General features: G+C 37.1%; 1 protein-coding gene across 2 annotated transcripts in view; it reads left to right on the plus strand.

The window, feature by feature from the left end:
- The window catches only part of SNX29 (sorting nexin 29), a 96,479-nt gene that overhangs the window by 37,273 nt on the left and 44,454 nt on the right, over positions 1-14,752 (plus strand). For both annotated transcript variants that reach the window (XM_050317911.1, XM_050317910.1), the window contains exons 16-18: positions 3,203-3,319; positions 3,664-3,719; positions 4,244-4,325. In XM_050317911.1, the coding sequence (XP_050173868.1) occupies positions 3,203-3,319; positions 3,664-3,719; positions 4,244-4,325 (255 nt within the window). The remainder of the gene's footprint in view (positions 1-3,202; positions 3,320-3,663; positions 3,720-4,243; positions 4,326-14,752) is intronic.

Genomic DNA, 14,752 nt, shown 5'->3' on the forward strand with positions numbered 1-14,752 from the left:
TTGCAAGCCTCCTTTGTTCTACCCAGATTTGTTGCTGACACTTGTGAGTTTGTGGCAGACAAACCCCTGTAACAATCCTTCCTTAAAGGCCTTAGGGTGGCACAAAACCTTGTAATTAAATATTAGTTGTGTTGGAAGTCAGGGTAGAAAACAGGTCTTAAATCAGTAAACTGGGCAGCACTTTTCTGTGGAATCACAAACCTTCTGTAGCTTTCATTGGGTGAGATGTAATTTCCTCTGGCCAGGGAAGTTTGGCACAAGTATAGCCCTTTTTTTGCAGAAATTTTGAAAAAAGAAGCAATAATTGAGCATTTTATGGCTGTATCAATAGATTTGTAGAATTGTCTTTGCCACTTGGAGTCTTCCTGTTTTCACTTGTAGAAAAATGGAATTATTAATTAGCAGTAGGATACCTGCTTGGTTTTTTTTGAAGATCTTTGGCTTTGTTTCTGTTGGGGAAAAATGCAGATTTTTGAAAATGAAATCTTCTCATGGGAAAAATACATCCATGCTTCCACTAAGAACAAAAGGAAGCAACTTCCTGTTCTGTCTAGAGTTACTTGGGAGATACAATGTTTTGTATTTTGTGACTATTGGGGGAAAAATGCCTATGTACTTGACAAAAAGGAATTGATCCAGATGTGAGTTGTGCAAAATCTTCTATGAATTTTAGCTGTAAATCATATAAAAAAATAATCTTGGACTGTTGTAAGTTCTTAAATGTTTCTCTACTCTAAAAGTGTGTCCTTCCAAGATAGATTGTGTTATTCAGATGCTTAGGGAAACACTCCTAGCATGTTTTAAGTTAGCAGCTTAGTCCTTTGCTGTGAAACAAGAAGTGGTGTAAACATGTTTTCTGAGATGGCCACCAACAAGTCTGAATGATTATCTGTCCAAGGGAAACTTAGGTTATTTGTATTTTGATACTTTTTTTGCTTCAAACCTGTTGTTGTGGAGAAAAACGACTGTGAAGATGATCGAAGTCACAGGAGGGAAATTTATTGCTTGAACTTCAGGGTGGATTGAATAAAGGAAGATGTGATGACATAAGATGTAACTGAAAGAATATAATTATATGGAGACCTCTTTATTGTTTTTAGCAGACTTTGATGCAGGAAATATTAAAGAAACCTAAATTAATGTTGTTATTCAGAAGTATACCTGATCCTCCTTTGGGTTTGCTGTGGTGGTAGTGTGTTTTTCTTTGACAAGAAAAAGGAGGGAAGTAACTTAATTACTAATAAGTGATACCTGGCAATTTGTCCTTTTGATAATATGTAACAAGTGATTTGCTGTTTTATTTGCTGTTAAATTTCCTTTTGATTATTTAGCTTTGCTAGGGACACATACATTTTTGTATTACTAGTGCTTTGAGAGAGTTATTGAATTTACATATTAATCGAGTCTGCAAGTAGAAAGTTATTTCAAGGACAACCAAATTAGACCAAGAGAGAAGAGTCACATATAATATCAGACAGTTTGAATTTTGTTCTTCTGATAGAAATCAAACATGATTCCAAATATGCAAACTACTAAGTTTTGTATCCATTCACAAATTTGTGTATTGATTTTTGAGAACCAGTCAACCAGCTATCAGTATTATGGTTTTTCTCTGTGCATTTCCAACTATCCAAGTATTCAATATTCTACTCTATATATTCTCTACCTTTTCGTATGTAAAATGCAAGGAAGTTCTGCCTCCCAGCCCAGTCTCTGTAATTAACCTGTTAGTATTAACCAGAATCAGAGACTTATGATATCCTTAAATGCTACACCACTGACTTAAAATTGGAATTAGTGGTTAAACAAGTATGGAAAAAAATTTATCCAGAGTAAATGACATTACATTAGTATTTTTCCTAGTGTAAAGTTGGCTTAGTTTGGCTCCTTTTTGCTTGTGTGTTACACTGATGAATTACTGGATTTGAAGGACTCCCTCTAATGTAAAAAGAAATTGGAAAAGAATACTTGAAGTTCACCTCAGGAAAATTATTTTTATTTTTAATCAGTGATGTCAGATCCTGCCTTGCCAAATTGCAGCTGCTTTTTTCTGGTTGCTTTGATTGTGTGAACGATACAGGTTGTGTGGAACAAAGCACGAAATTAAAAGTGAGCACTAAATTAAACTGAATTCAAGTGCTTTATTTTGGGGAACTTCCCTGGGGAAAAGGGAAAAGGCAGAGTAATTCAAGGAAAGGAGAGCATGAAATTCATAGATAGTAATGAACTGCCTCCAGAAAGGAAACTGAACTCCTAAGAGAGTTGGCAGTAGTCCAAGTCCCTGTGATAATATTGAAGGTACTGGATTGATATTCATCTTTCAGCTGTGTCTCATATTGTTACCCTGTTGCCTCTGCTGTTCTCTGAGCTTTGGATGGTGATTTGAGGAGGCATTTGAGGAGCTGCTGTGACTGCAAACAGGTATAACAATAGTGATGGCAGCTGCTGTGCCCACCGGAGGGGCCAACCACTGAGTGCTGCTGTTTTCTTCTATCTGCTGTAAACTTCCCATCCCTGATGTTCACCCAGCCCTTGTCACTGTCAGGAACATCCTGCATCTCTTGTGCTTCCTGAGCTCCAAACCGGAGAGCACACCCCAGCCAGACTCGGTGAGCCAGGAGGCCTCACGTGAGGCCGTGCACTTCACTCTGCCCCAGCATCACTGGTGTTTGGCCTCCTTTGACCCCTCACAGATTGGCCTGGGATGAGTGCACTTCTAGCTCCAGTGCTGTTAAAACTCCAAGTAAGGGTGCAGAATGCATCACTTATGAATTATTGACAAAGTTTAATGCAGTTTGTGCATTTTGCAGTAGTCCCAGTCCAGAATATTGTGATTTGTTTGTACCTGTTGAGGGCTGTGTTCATCGAAGGATTAAACTGAGAACAAAAGTTAATGAGTGTTTTATTAGAATCAGTTGTCACAGGATCTCCCCTGATAGGAATAAAAGTTGACATAGAATTGTATTTGGTCTTGTTGAGTTCAATATCAGAATTACATTGCAAGGCATGAATCAAAATTATAATGATCTCTGTTCTTAATGGTCAAACTGATGCATTAGCAATGAGATGCACTCCTTGGAGAGTATGGCAAAATGAAACAAAACATCAATAAAATTTGATATACATGTAAGAAATTACACAGTGTGATTGTTTTATTTTTTTCTGTTTAGAACGCAGTTACCTCTTGGCTTTGCTGTTCCAGGTGGCTGAAATGCATGGGGAGCTGATTGAATTCAACGAGAGGCTGCACCGTGCCCTGATGGCCAAGGAAGCTCTTGTGGCCCAGATGAGACAAGAACTAATTGATTTGAGAGGCCCAGTGAGTGTTTGTTTATGGTACTGTAGAATCTACCACTCTGGAATAAGTTCAGACTCATGACATAATATATAACAGATCTGTCAGCAACACCTTACTTGGTATTTCTGATAGCATTAGATTCTTGTTTCTTTACAAAATTATTCTAACATGAAGGACTGACAAGGGGTGATGTGTTCACAATCCTTCTGAACGATTTCGTTTTTCTTTCATTGTTTCTCCATAATAGTTTTTATTGGCATTTATAAAATTGAATGTTGAATTGTAATTTCTTTATAATATTGTGCTTTCTTAATTGAAAACATAATATCCAGGCTGTGGGAATCATTTCTGTTTTGTAAACACAGGTGCCTGGAGATTTGAGTCAAACATCTGAAGATCAGAGTTTGTCAGATTTTGAAATGTAAGTTTCATAATTCATGAATTTTTCTCTTCATACTGTCTTTATGGCCAAGAAGAATAAGCAAACAGATTCAACAATTAGCTTTTCCTATGTTATTTCCAATAGCTGAATTCTTAGCTGTGTGTTGTTAAAAGGATGGAGAGCTGCACAGTCCATGTCCTAGTGTAGTTTTCAATAATGTTGAATGCAAGGAGTTTAGATTTAGCTGAGTCGTGCCTATAATCAAATGTTGTCAAATCTATGCTGTGAAAAAGGAAACAAAACCCAGAAAACCTGCAGAAGGCATTGTTTCAGTGCTCTATATCGGTGCTCCATTTCAGTTGGGTTAATTTTAGGAAACACTTTTAAACCCAGCACATATAAAAAGTTCAGGCAGAACTCCAATTTTTCTGATACTTCATTTGAAATATTAAATTGCTTGGTTGATCACTTTGATCATTATCTAAACCATTGGATGTAGTTGCTTTGCAATTCATACACATAAATATGATTCCCTATTTTAAGTTTTTCTCTCTCCTCCTCAGATCAAACCGTGCTCTTATTAATGTTTGGATTCCCTCAGTCTTTCTGCGTGGAAAAGCTGCTAATGCATTCCATGTTTATCAGGTAAGTGATAAGATAGAGCTCAACACAGATTTTGTGTAAAAGTTTCTGACTGAAATAGAACATTTTAGTAATTTAAAGATCTCCATATAATTTCATTAGAGATCAGCTGCTGAACAGGCAGCAGTAACTTCATATATATTCAACCAGAGGATTATGTTGATTATCCAAATAGCTTTTTTTGAGGGTTGAGTTTTAGTAGTTTAATACTTTGAAAGCATGCTAATAAGATGTCTGCACTGGTCAGGGAGTGCAACAATTCAATATTAATCAGTAATGCCTTCTTCAATGTGCATGTACATGTTTTATTTCAGTTCTGGAGATAGCAATGCCCAGAAATATTGCTCGACAGACAGACAGGTGTGTCTTACTGTAGTAGCTCAATTAAAAACATATGGAATGTTGCAACAAATCTTCACTGTGTGTCACTGAATGTGTTCATAGTGTGCTCTGCTCAGGCAGGTCTGAATTTAGGGGTTTGTGCTCTAGCCTGATGTGCAGTTGAGGCATTGAAACCTTACACTGTTCCTTGATTCCTGCATTCTCCACACTCTCCATGGATAGGATGGCAGGACAAACCTTAAACACTCTTTAATATGCTGCCCCAGGCTGTTTGTATTTCTTTATTTGGGGATTGTTAGCAGCTGCAAAATTTCTCCACTTTTGTTTCAGGCACATGTATTTAGTTCTGAACAAGACTGCTGAAGCTTTTTAACATTCCTCTCACTCTGAATGGTGGGTTTTGTAGAATGTTAAATCATTTATGAGGTGTTGGCAGATAGTTGTAGAATACAGGAAAACACCCACCTTTTGGCCAGTAATAGACAATGAAAAATAAGACTTTAGGTAATGGAAAGAAAAGCTGACAGTATGGAACAGTTAGTAATTTGTTCAAAACCACTGAATAATCAATCAAATTCAGATCCACAAGTGAGTGTGGAAACCTGACTTGTTGACAAGAATGATTATTTTTGTCTTTTCTGGCTTTCACATGTTCCTCCATTGTGCTGTCACTGGCTACACATTCTCAAACCCAGACTTCAGTCTGCAAACAGAAATTATTAAAAGCCTCAGTATCTCACCCCACCACATCTCTGCTACTCTTCTGATGTAGCAGTTCCATGTCCACTAGGAGAGCTCTGGTTTCTCCTGCTGATTTCTCAGGTTGCTCTGTTTTGTTCTTTTCATCCTGCTGGAGTGGGAAGGTTGAACCAGATGACCCAGTGTGGTCCCTTCCAACCTGACCCATTCTGTGAATTCTTTGAAGAACTTACTGTATTTTTAATTTCACTTGTAAATTGGTGTCAAATTTGGTTACTAAAGAGCTCAATACTTGTCATGCAGTTTGAGTGAACGTGACTATGCCAGTGGCATCGTGAAAGCCTGGAAATTATGCACAATTCACATATACTGTAGATGTTCTGCACATTCTTTTTCAAAAGGAAAAATACTGAGATAAACTAAGCTTCTCAATTTGTAAGAGGTTCAGTACTTTACCCAAAATCTGCTGGAGTGAGTAGAGGATTAGATGTTGCTCTGAGACTTCATCTGTTACTTGTCATCAATGGAAAACAAAGAACTTGTAATTGAAGGATAAGCGTCTTAAAAATAGGAAAAAAGGAAGCAGAATATTGCAAGTTTCTAAAAGATTGAAAATTCTGGATCTGCAAAAAGACAATTCTGAGAATTCTGTTAGGTTCTTTGTGTCTACAGTATAAACTCATAATGTTGGGCATTCGTAATGTGTAAAATTGGTATATATGAAAAATGTATAAGTTCTTTTCAATATGCTCTATTCATTACCTATTCACCTGCAGCAAGTGAATAGGTAATGAACCTATTCATACCTGTAGCAATTTACAGATATATATATAAAATGAGAAAAGTTAAATATAGCTATCTAGAATAGACATAGAATGTAGTAAGACTGATTTGTCTTTAATTACAGAGTAACACAGAATATCGTAGAATTTTTCTGGTGAACAGCTGTCCATTTGCTCAACTTTGTCTTTTAATTGCTCAAAAAAAGCAAGCAAGAATTATCTGTAGAAGTGACTTAAAGCTTCTATAATTCTTATTAAACATTGATCATTGTAGCTGTTGGGATCTTTCCTTATGGAACAATAGATTAATGGCATTCCTACCACTTTTTGATCTCAGTAACAGAAGCGTGACTGGGAAGAGTATCTGTCTGGCAAATAGCTTTGTTTTCTGCCACTCTGCATGTGAAAAAAAGAATTTTTCCTAAATAAACATACACTCTGAGAAGAGTATGTGATGAAACATCTGAAGTGATTGCCACCTCTCTGATCAATTATGTAGTCACGTGCTTGCTGAATATATATTTTACATTTTATAGTGACCAGGAAAGCATTAATTTATAAAACTTCAGTAACAGCACTGTGCATTTATCTTGTTAAATCTGTGCCAAAACATGTGCTCCTGATTACAGAGAATTTGATTCAATGTTGAAATTGTGGAAAAGGGTGTTTACCAGGCTACCAGTATGCACTGAACAGACAAGGACTGGGGGTGCAATTAGGAGAAATGATTGGGCTCATTTCAAAGAGTCCTCTTATTCATAATAAATGTTATTTTTACTGCTTTATCATTTATTTCTCCAAAGGCAGAAAATTAAAAGGCTTGTGTAACTCTTTGTATCAGCTACATGGGAAATTACTTGTGGTATATCAATGTAAAGGAAAGCAGCAATACTGCAGAATGTTGATGTTAGTGAATGTTGATGTTAGTGAGAGCACTACCAACATCTTTTCAAGTTGAGAGTTCTCTGCAAGTACTTGAGTGACCATAACTTGAAGTGTAAAAACTGACTCTTGGTTGTGCTGGTTAATTCTAGAAAAAGATGTGAAATGAACTTTGAAGAAAGCCAAAGTGTGCCAGCTGGAACAGGCAAAGTTTGAATTGTTGGGTTTGGTTAAGCATAATTTGTAGATATGCTAAGTACTGACAATTGTAGTTAAGGCTAATTTCCAATTAGCTTTAAGGTGCTTAACCTGACTGCAAATTAGATCATGTGTGTAATGCTATTAGGGGAAGATGTGGTTACCAAATGAAGGTGTTACAGAAGGGCACAGCCCCTTGCCCTCTGCTTTTCCAAATGCACTTCATGTAAATGTATTTCTAACGTGGCTTGATTTCTTCTGCATTTTCTGGTATTGGAAAGCTAAAGAGATTGACCCCATCTGCCCTCCTGTTATGAGACACCTTGTTAACCTTTGCTGATTTGAAATTGTGTATCTCTGGAGCATTTCACTTGCTGCAGAGAGCAGGACAGTGAGCCAGTGGAGACTCGCTGTGTCACAATTAGTGTTGATGCACTTTAGAATTGTTGTGCCTCTTCTATCCCTATTTGCATATAAATTAGTATTTTCTAGCAGAAAATAAACTATTGTGTACATATTACTTGCCTTGGATATAACCAAAAGAGGGTGGAAAGAATTGCAGAGCACCCCAGGTAGTTTGGAAAATTATGAACCTACCAGTTCCACAGTATCTACCATCTGTTTCCATGGACTTATCAATGCTTCTTAAGAATATAAGAATTAGGAGAAATAAACCCAGGTTGCTGTTCCTCTGTGAAATCAATGCCAATTTTACATTTGTGCTTCTTTAACAGGAAAAGAAATTAATGACATGTTAATTTACGTATCAGGAGGGTCCTGACCTGGACAGGATAAGAACAGACTCCTGCAGGAGTTGTGTTATGGTGTTTGCTTTATTTTTTTTAATTTATTGCAGATTTGCAATGCTGCTTTGAAGGGCATTTCAAAGTGTTTCTTTTTGTGTCACATCAACATTTTACTCTGTTTCAGATGTCATGTTCAAAATCAGCACATCTTTCATCCTTAAAAACACCCAGGTGTTGTTCTTGGGTGAATGTAGATGGAAAAGTTTCCAGCTCCAGCACACTTGTCACATAGTTTCAACCATCAAATAGTTCCTTAAATTTCTATTAAGGATTAAAGATTCTGGTCAAGCTCAGAACTCTGAAAGCAAGCAACATTTTATAATGAATCCTATTAGATGTGGAAATTTCAATCAGCCCCCTGTATTTGTAGAGTTACACTGCACTCCTGCAGTAATGTTTAACTGGCAGAATTAACTGGTTATGAATATTAAGGACTTAAAAACAAGGTCTAGAAGCAGCCAAATTTTATGCTCAATTTGAATGAGTGAGTTAAAGGGGACAGTTGTGAGCAGCAGATAATTCAGTGCCCACAGAGTAGCACTAGCTAGGACTGTCTTAAAAATGAACAGAGCCATAGACTTACACCTTCAACTGTGGATCTTACAGCAATTAGAAGGTGTATAAGTTTTGGGGGAAAAAGCTGTTTAGAACTGGATATGCACTTCAGTGCAGTTGCTAAGTTCAATGAAAAATATTTCTTCACTTGTTTTCTCAGAATATAAAGTAGTAACAGAAAAATGCACATTTTAAAATCTGTTTTCACCATGGAGTTATAGGTTATTCATTCCCATTCTGGGTTATTGCTTGTGGAGAATTAGCAGATTGTCTGTTTTAAATGAAATAGCAGTAGCAGATCTTGTTGAACAAATAAAGAATAAATCTCCACGTGCAGTGCACCAGGAATTTAAAGGTGAAATACCTGAAAAGTGACTGATAAATAGCTTGTGACTTGCATACTAGAAGATTTTAAAGTAGCTAATCTGACATAAATTTTAAAAGGGTTTAGGGAGGTCTGAAAACCAACTTGTTACAAATCGTTAGGAAAGCAGTGGAAAAATAGGAGACTCTTTTACTGTGTGTAATCTCTGGTTTATCTGTATGCAGTTCTAGTTTTCTCCAAAGAAATACATCAGAAATGGAAAGAATATAGGTGAATAATGAAGCTTTTTCATTGGAGGAACATACTAGAAATTCTCAGTCTGCATGCAAGACAACTGAGAGGGAATACAATAGCAGTCTTTCAAATCATGAAGGAAATGGAGAGGTTTTAAACTGTTTCAAAATGCAAATTGGAGCACCCATAGAAACTCCTACCTTGCTGTTTCTAAACAAGTACATGACAGTGGTTTTCTCCACAACATATAACTGGGGTGAATACTGAAAGTTTTCATGGGTCTAGAAAATAATTGAGCTAATTGAACTGATGAAAAACCAATCCAAACACAAAGACATGACTTATTTCTTAGGAAATCCCTGCAGAGCAATATTTTGGGAGACAGGCAATTTTTCTGGATGAATATCACTGTACCTTTGATTCATGTTTAAGTGTAGTGAATAAAATATATTTTATAATTCACCAAGGGATTTTCTGAACTGTTGAAATCAGTATACCTTGATGTGTGAGCAGGGTGCAAGAAACCTGGGGGTCCTGGTATGACTAAACGTGATTTACCCTTGGAATGTTTTGCTAATAATGACTAATTTATTTAGTCCTAAAATGGAAATATTAAGTGTGATGATGAAATAGCTTTCCTTCACTAATGTTTATCTTCTATGCATGGCAAGCTCGTTGTGAATGTTTTCAGAGTACATCCTCTATCCTTGCTCAGAGTTGTTTTGCCTCAGGTTTGGATTGTGACTGCTGTCGTGTCATTCATTAGTGCTGATGGATTACTTGTACAATTAATTTTGCACCTGAGTCGAGAAATTAATTAGATGACCAGTTGATGTCCTTATTATGAATCAACAAATCATAAGGATTATTTAGACTTCACTGGATGAAATTATCTCGGCTGTGACAGGAGCTCAGACTGGGTTGTCATAACTGGATCTTCTGGCAAGGACATCAGAGCAACTCTAGTTATCCAAAAGCAGGTTCAGAGGCTTATTGTTTTGCAAGGTTTGTGCTGGTTGTTACTGAGTGGCAAACTGGTTAGTTATAAGCATTGAAGGACCTAACCACAGGAGGAGAAACTAATGTATTTTGTACAAAGTTACAGTTAAGGAAGCCCACCTTTAAACACACAGTTTAATAATAGGTAACTTTGTAAAACCAGGGTCGTGCTGGCAAAAGTCTTCCCTTCTGAGCAGTGTGTCTTGTCTAGTTAACTTATTGCTTTGTGGTGATTGCTCTTCGTGATCTCTGCAGTTTGATGCCCATCTTTTTTGTTTAGCAGGTGCTGCTCAGTCAACCTATCATTAGATAATAATTTCTGGTCTAATATATTCACAAGGATAAAGACAGAATCCAGATCAGAATAAAAAATAATTTTGCATTTACATTTTACCTCTAGATGGTGACAGTTAGATGCAGTTCCTTTAGTGTCTGTGAAGCGAGTTGATTATTGCAATAATATTATTTTGTCATATTTCTCAACTGTAGAGTATCTTGTTATTTTCTGTCTACATATGGATTCCACTTTCCTGTGAAGTGTACAGCAAATGCCATTAGTCATGCCTTTTGTTGCTATAATTACCAATGCCTGACACTTAAGATAATGAAACTGAGATTTTATGATTCTTAAAGTGATATCAATATTTAAAATGGCTTCTTGCAAATATGCCTTGTTTGCAGAGTAGTGAACACTTTAGATTATAAACCAAATAAGATTAAAGATTAACATGCTAATCAGACAAGACTGTTACCATTTGCATATAAATGGGACTCCGTAAGATTATAATCAATAAACATTTCTTACGATTTTTTTATTCCTTTGACTATCTTCAGTCTTACTGTTTAATACTGACAAACATATTTGCTCATAATATTTCTTCTTTAAATGATGTTTAAAAACCCAATGTTCTCCTCTCCAGGAAGATCATGATCCCTTCCCATGGAGGGGCTGTTAGCACAGGATAATTTTGTTTGCTAAACACCTTTACATCATGGAGTCCAACCATTAACCCAGCACTGACCCCTGTCCTGAAGTGCCACATCTGCACATCTTTTCTGTCCCTCCAGAGATGGTGACTCCACTCCTTGCCTGGGCAGCTGTGCCAGGGCTTGGCAACCTGAGTGTTGACCTTTAGTTTCCACCCCAGCCAGCACAGCCTTAGGATTTCATCCGGGGGGAATTCTCACCGATGGAAGGCAGTGCACTGGCACTTGGTAGTCGAAAGGTAAGCGAAGAGCTGCAAAAATGAACCCCAAAGTTGAATTGAATTCTCCCGATGTGGGATGAATTGCATGGCTGGAGCAGCTGCAGCACTAAGCAGGCAAAAAGGAGAAATAAATAGGCTTCTAATCATATTCCATTTCAGTGCAGCTCAGGGCAAGGAGAGAAGAAAATGAAGTAGAATGATTTGGAGAATTTGAAAGAAAAATATGGCTCATGGCATGCTGAAAGAGAGGGGTTTAGAGTGCATAAGCCAAAAAGGTTGAATATCCCACTTCTTCTGCAGTGGGACCCAAGGATGTGTCAGAGAAGCATAAGAGAAAGCATAAAGGAGAAAAGTATTTAAATAACTGGAATGGAGGGGGTGTACAAAGATGAGATCAGTCCTTGGAGACTTTTATAATTATTTATTTTCTAAAGGAGACCATAATACAACTTAATACATTGATTTGCCTATTGAAATGCTGAATTCAAAAAACACTAGGAAATTAAAAGTAGAATTTTTATTTTCAGATTATTTTAGAACTGCTACAGAAAGAAGCAAATAATTTAGATCCAATTAATAATTCAGATAAATATTAGCTATCTTATTCAGAAATAGATTGGTGAGATTGCCTCCTTTCCCTTGCCAGAGCACCCAAAATATTCCATTTGGAGAAAAAAGGCAGCACTGCTGTCATTTTACCTATTTTCTCTTCTGCAGAAACTTCTTTCACTGCAGCAGTTGTCATGCATTGCAAGGACTGTGTCGGTTCAAAGTGCATGTTTGTGAAATGATGTTAATTATTTTGGGTCATTATAGGTCATATTTCACTGTCAAAACGAGCTTATCATGTTATTGAGTGATGAAAACTGATGGTTCCATGCAGCCAAAGCAAAGGCAATGGTGCCTTTGTTCCTCAGGGAGCAGTCCCTGCAGTGCCGGTCTGGGGAGCAGCAGCACGGGTGGGACTGCAGATGCCCAGTGAACATCAGTCTGCACGTGTGTAGTTGAGTGGATGAGCCCAAAATGCACTGCAGTTTTCTGTTTAGTAGAGCAGTGTGGGCTGTTTTTAAGGCTCGTGCTGTGATGTGCACTGTGTCATATATTTGACACTGTATTGTTCATTTTTCTGAACTAAATAACGAAACCTTGACGATGTAACATAACAAAATGTGTTTGAGTATTTGAGGTCTTTGTGCAAGGAGATAAAATGGTCATATTGAGATAAAAGCTTATTCGCTTTAATTCCTGTTATGTCTCTGTGGCACACAAAAAGCTGCTCATATCACAGCTGAAAAGTTTCATTGTTCCATTTGTTTTTCATTATGCAGAAATTCTTAAATTGGATCATTTTCAAAGGGGGAACTTAACCATAAATACAGTCCTGCAGCTGTGTCAAAATATAACTTGCATTTGTATTCACTTCTCACACTTCAGAGGTAACTTTGAAGAATTGAGCTTGAATTTATATTCTAAACAGAATCCCATTCTCCTGAAGTAAAGTCAAGAAATGAAATCAGTTCTTCCTTTTTTTGCTATATACTTCCCCTTTGGATTCATACCTTTTACTTCTTCTCTATGTTTTGAGTGCAGATACATATAATTTTGATAGAAACCTCCTGAATAGATTGAAATATGTCACTCCTATTTGATAATATGTTTTCCTGAGAGGAAAAAGAGGATAGTTCCAATCCACTGGAAACAATTATTTCTTAAATATTGAACTTTGATCAAAATCTCTTTAATTTAGCGTTCCTGAGTAATTAAGATATACATTAAAATTGAGCCAGAGTTTTAAGAGTTAAAAAAAACCTTTACTGGTCTAAAGGTAAAACAATGGATCAATGGTACTCCAAATTTTAGAGTGTTATTTAAAAGCAAATGTAAAGAAAACATTCACTACTCAAGCTTAGCTGAGTTAACAGTGAAAAATAATGGTGCCGATGTGCAGGTAATGATTTTGTATTCCTGCTGATTGGGTTGTCTCTACCCAACCTGTTGTTAATTTTTCTTTTTGTTGTCACCTGCTTGGGCATTGATTTGAAACTGGGTAACAAACAAGAGGACCTCCAGAAAACTCCCTTTTATTAGTAAGGGAAAGGAAGTTAGAAATCCAGTAATATAGAAAGAGCAGCTTTTCTCTCACCCTTTTTTTATCCCTTGGTAATGCTTATGAGGTGGTAAAGGTCACAGGAGTCCTTAGTGTAGATCAGTCTCTTTGGCATTCCTTAAACTGCCCAGCATTTTCTTTCCATGCTTCTAAGAAAGCTGTGACCTTGTCCAGCCTAGGACTTGTTCTTTACAAACATTCTCAGTGTTCTTTCTGTCCTTTGAAGTGTTCAGCTGCTGAAATGTCTCGAGTTCTCCTGCATCTTGTGCCACTGAATTTTATATGTGGTTTAGTGGAGGGAGTTTCACTACTCACCTTCCTTTAGCATTATTCCCTCCCTTTCTGACATTTTTCTTGCCTCAGGAATGGGCCACAAGGACTTAAATTCAGCATTTTTGTATTTGTGGAGCTCACATCAAGAGCTCTCTGGATACAATTCCTTTTTCTTTGTGTATTCAGATCATCCTACCAGGAACTGTGGCCCATATTTGTGGGGAAGACTCAGGAGTAACTTCATTTAGGGGAGCTCCTTCTTGATGCTTAATCTGCAATTTCCATAACCATGAGTGTCCTTGCAACAGAAGAAGGTTCTGTAACACCCCAGGCAGTGTCTCTTGCTACCCCTTGTATTGAGAGGGACACAAAAGTGAATCCTCAATATACCAACCTGTATTTTTGCATCAAAAAGCACAGCACCCACACTGGACTCCTCCAGAGCTGAAGAGTGAGTGTTGGTTGGAGGCATTTGGTCTGTGTTCACTGGAAATGGAGCAAGTTGGAATTTGGGCATTTGTCCTTCATTTTCCTCAGGCTTTCATGCATAAGTAGCAAGGAATTGTGTCAGCTGTTACTGGGGTGTTACCAGGGCTTTGTAACAGTCTTTGGGGCTCAGAACTGCTTAAGAGTTTTTTTTTTAAAGAAAAAGTTTTAAAGAATCTTCTGGCAGGTCCAAGGGAGTAGAATTTTTCATTTCAGTATGCAATCATTAAGCCAGTGCTTTCAAATTGATTCTCAGAAGATTTTTGGCATTTCAGTAATATTAAGTTAGGAGGTTGTTGGCTGATAAACACAATATTAAATTGCTCCTGTTGTTGCTATTGCTCTCCAAATCTTTGACTTCAGATGTGTTTGTGATGAGAAAATAACAGACTAATTCATTAAACATACTTATTAACTGTAATTTTTCTTGGAGCTGCTGTAAATCATAGCTACAGAAGGGTTACCAATCAATCTTTACATGGGAGACCTAAATGGAAAGTGCTCCTAAATTACAAGCAGAAGCTACTTAACTAA

Source organism: Myiozetetes cayanensis, unplaced genomic scaffold (genome assembly GCF_022539395.1).
Source record: "Myiozetetes cayanensis isolate MyiCay16 unplaced genomic scaffold, myiCay2020 scf20-37, whole genome shotgun sequence".
NCBI lineage: Eukaryota > Metazoa > Chordata > Aves > Passeriformes > Tyrannidae > Myiozetetes > Myiozetetes cayanensis.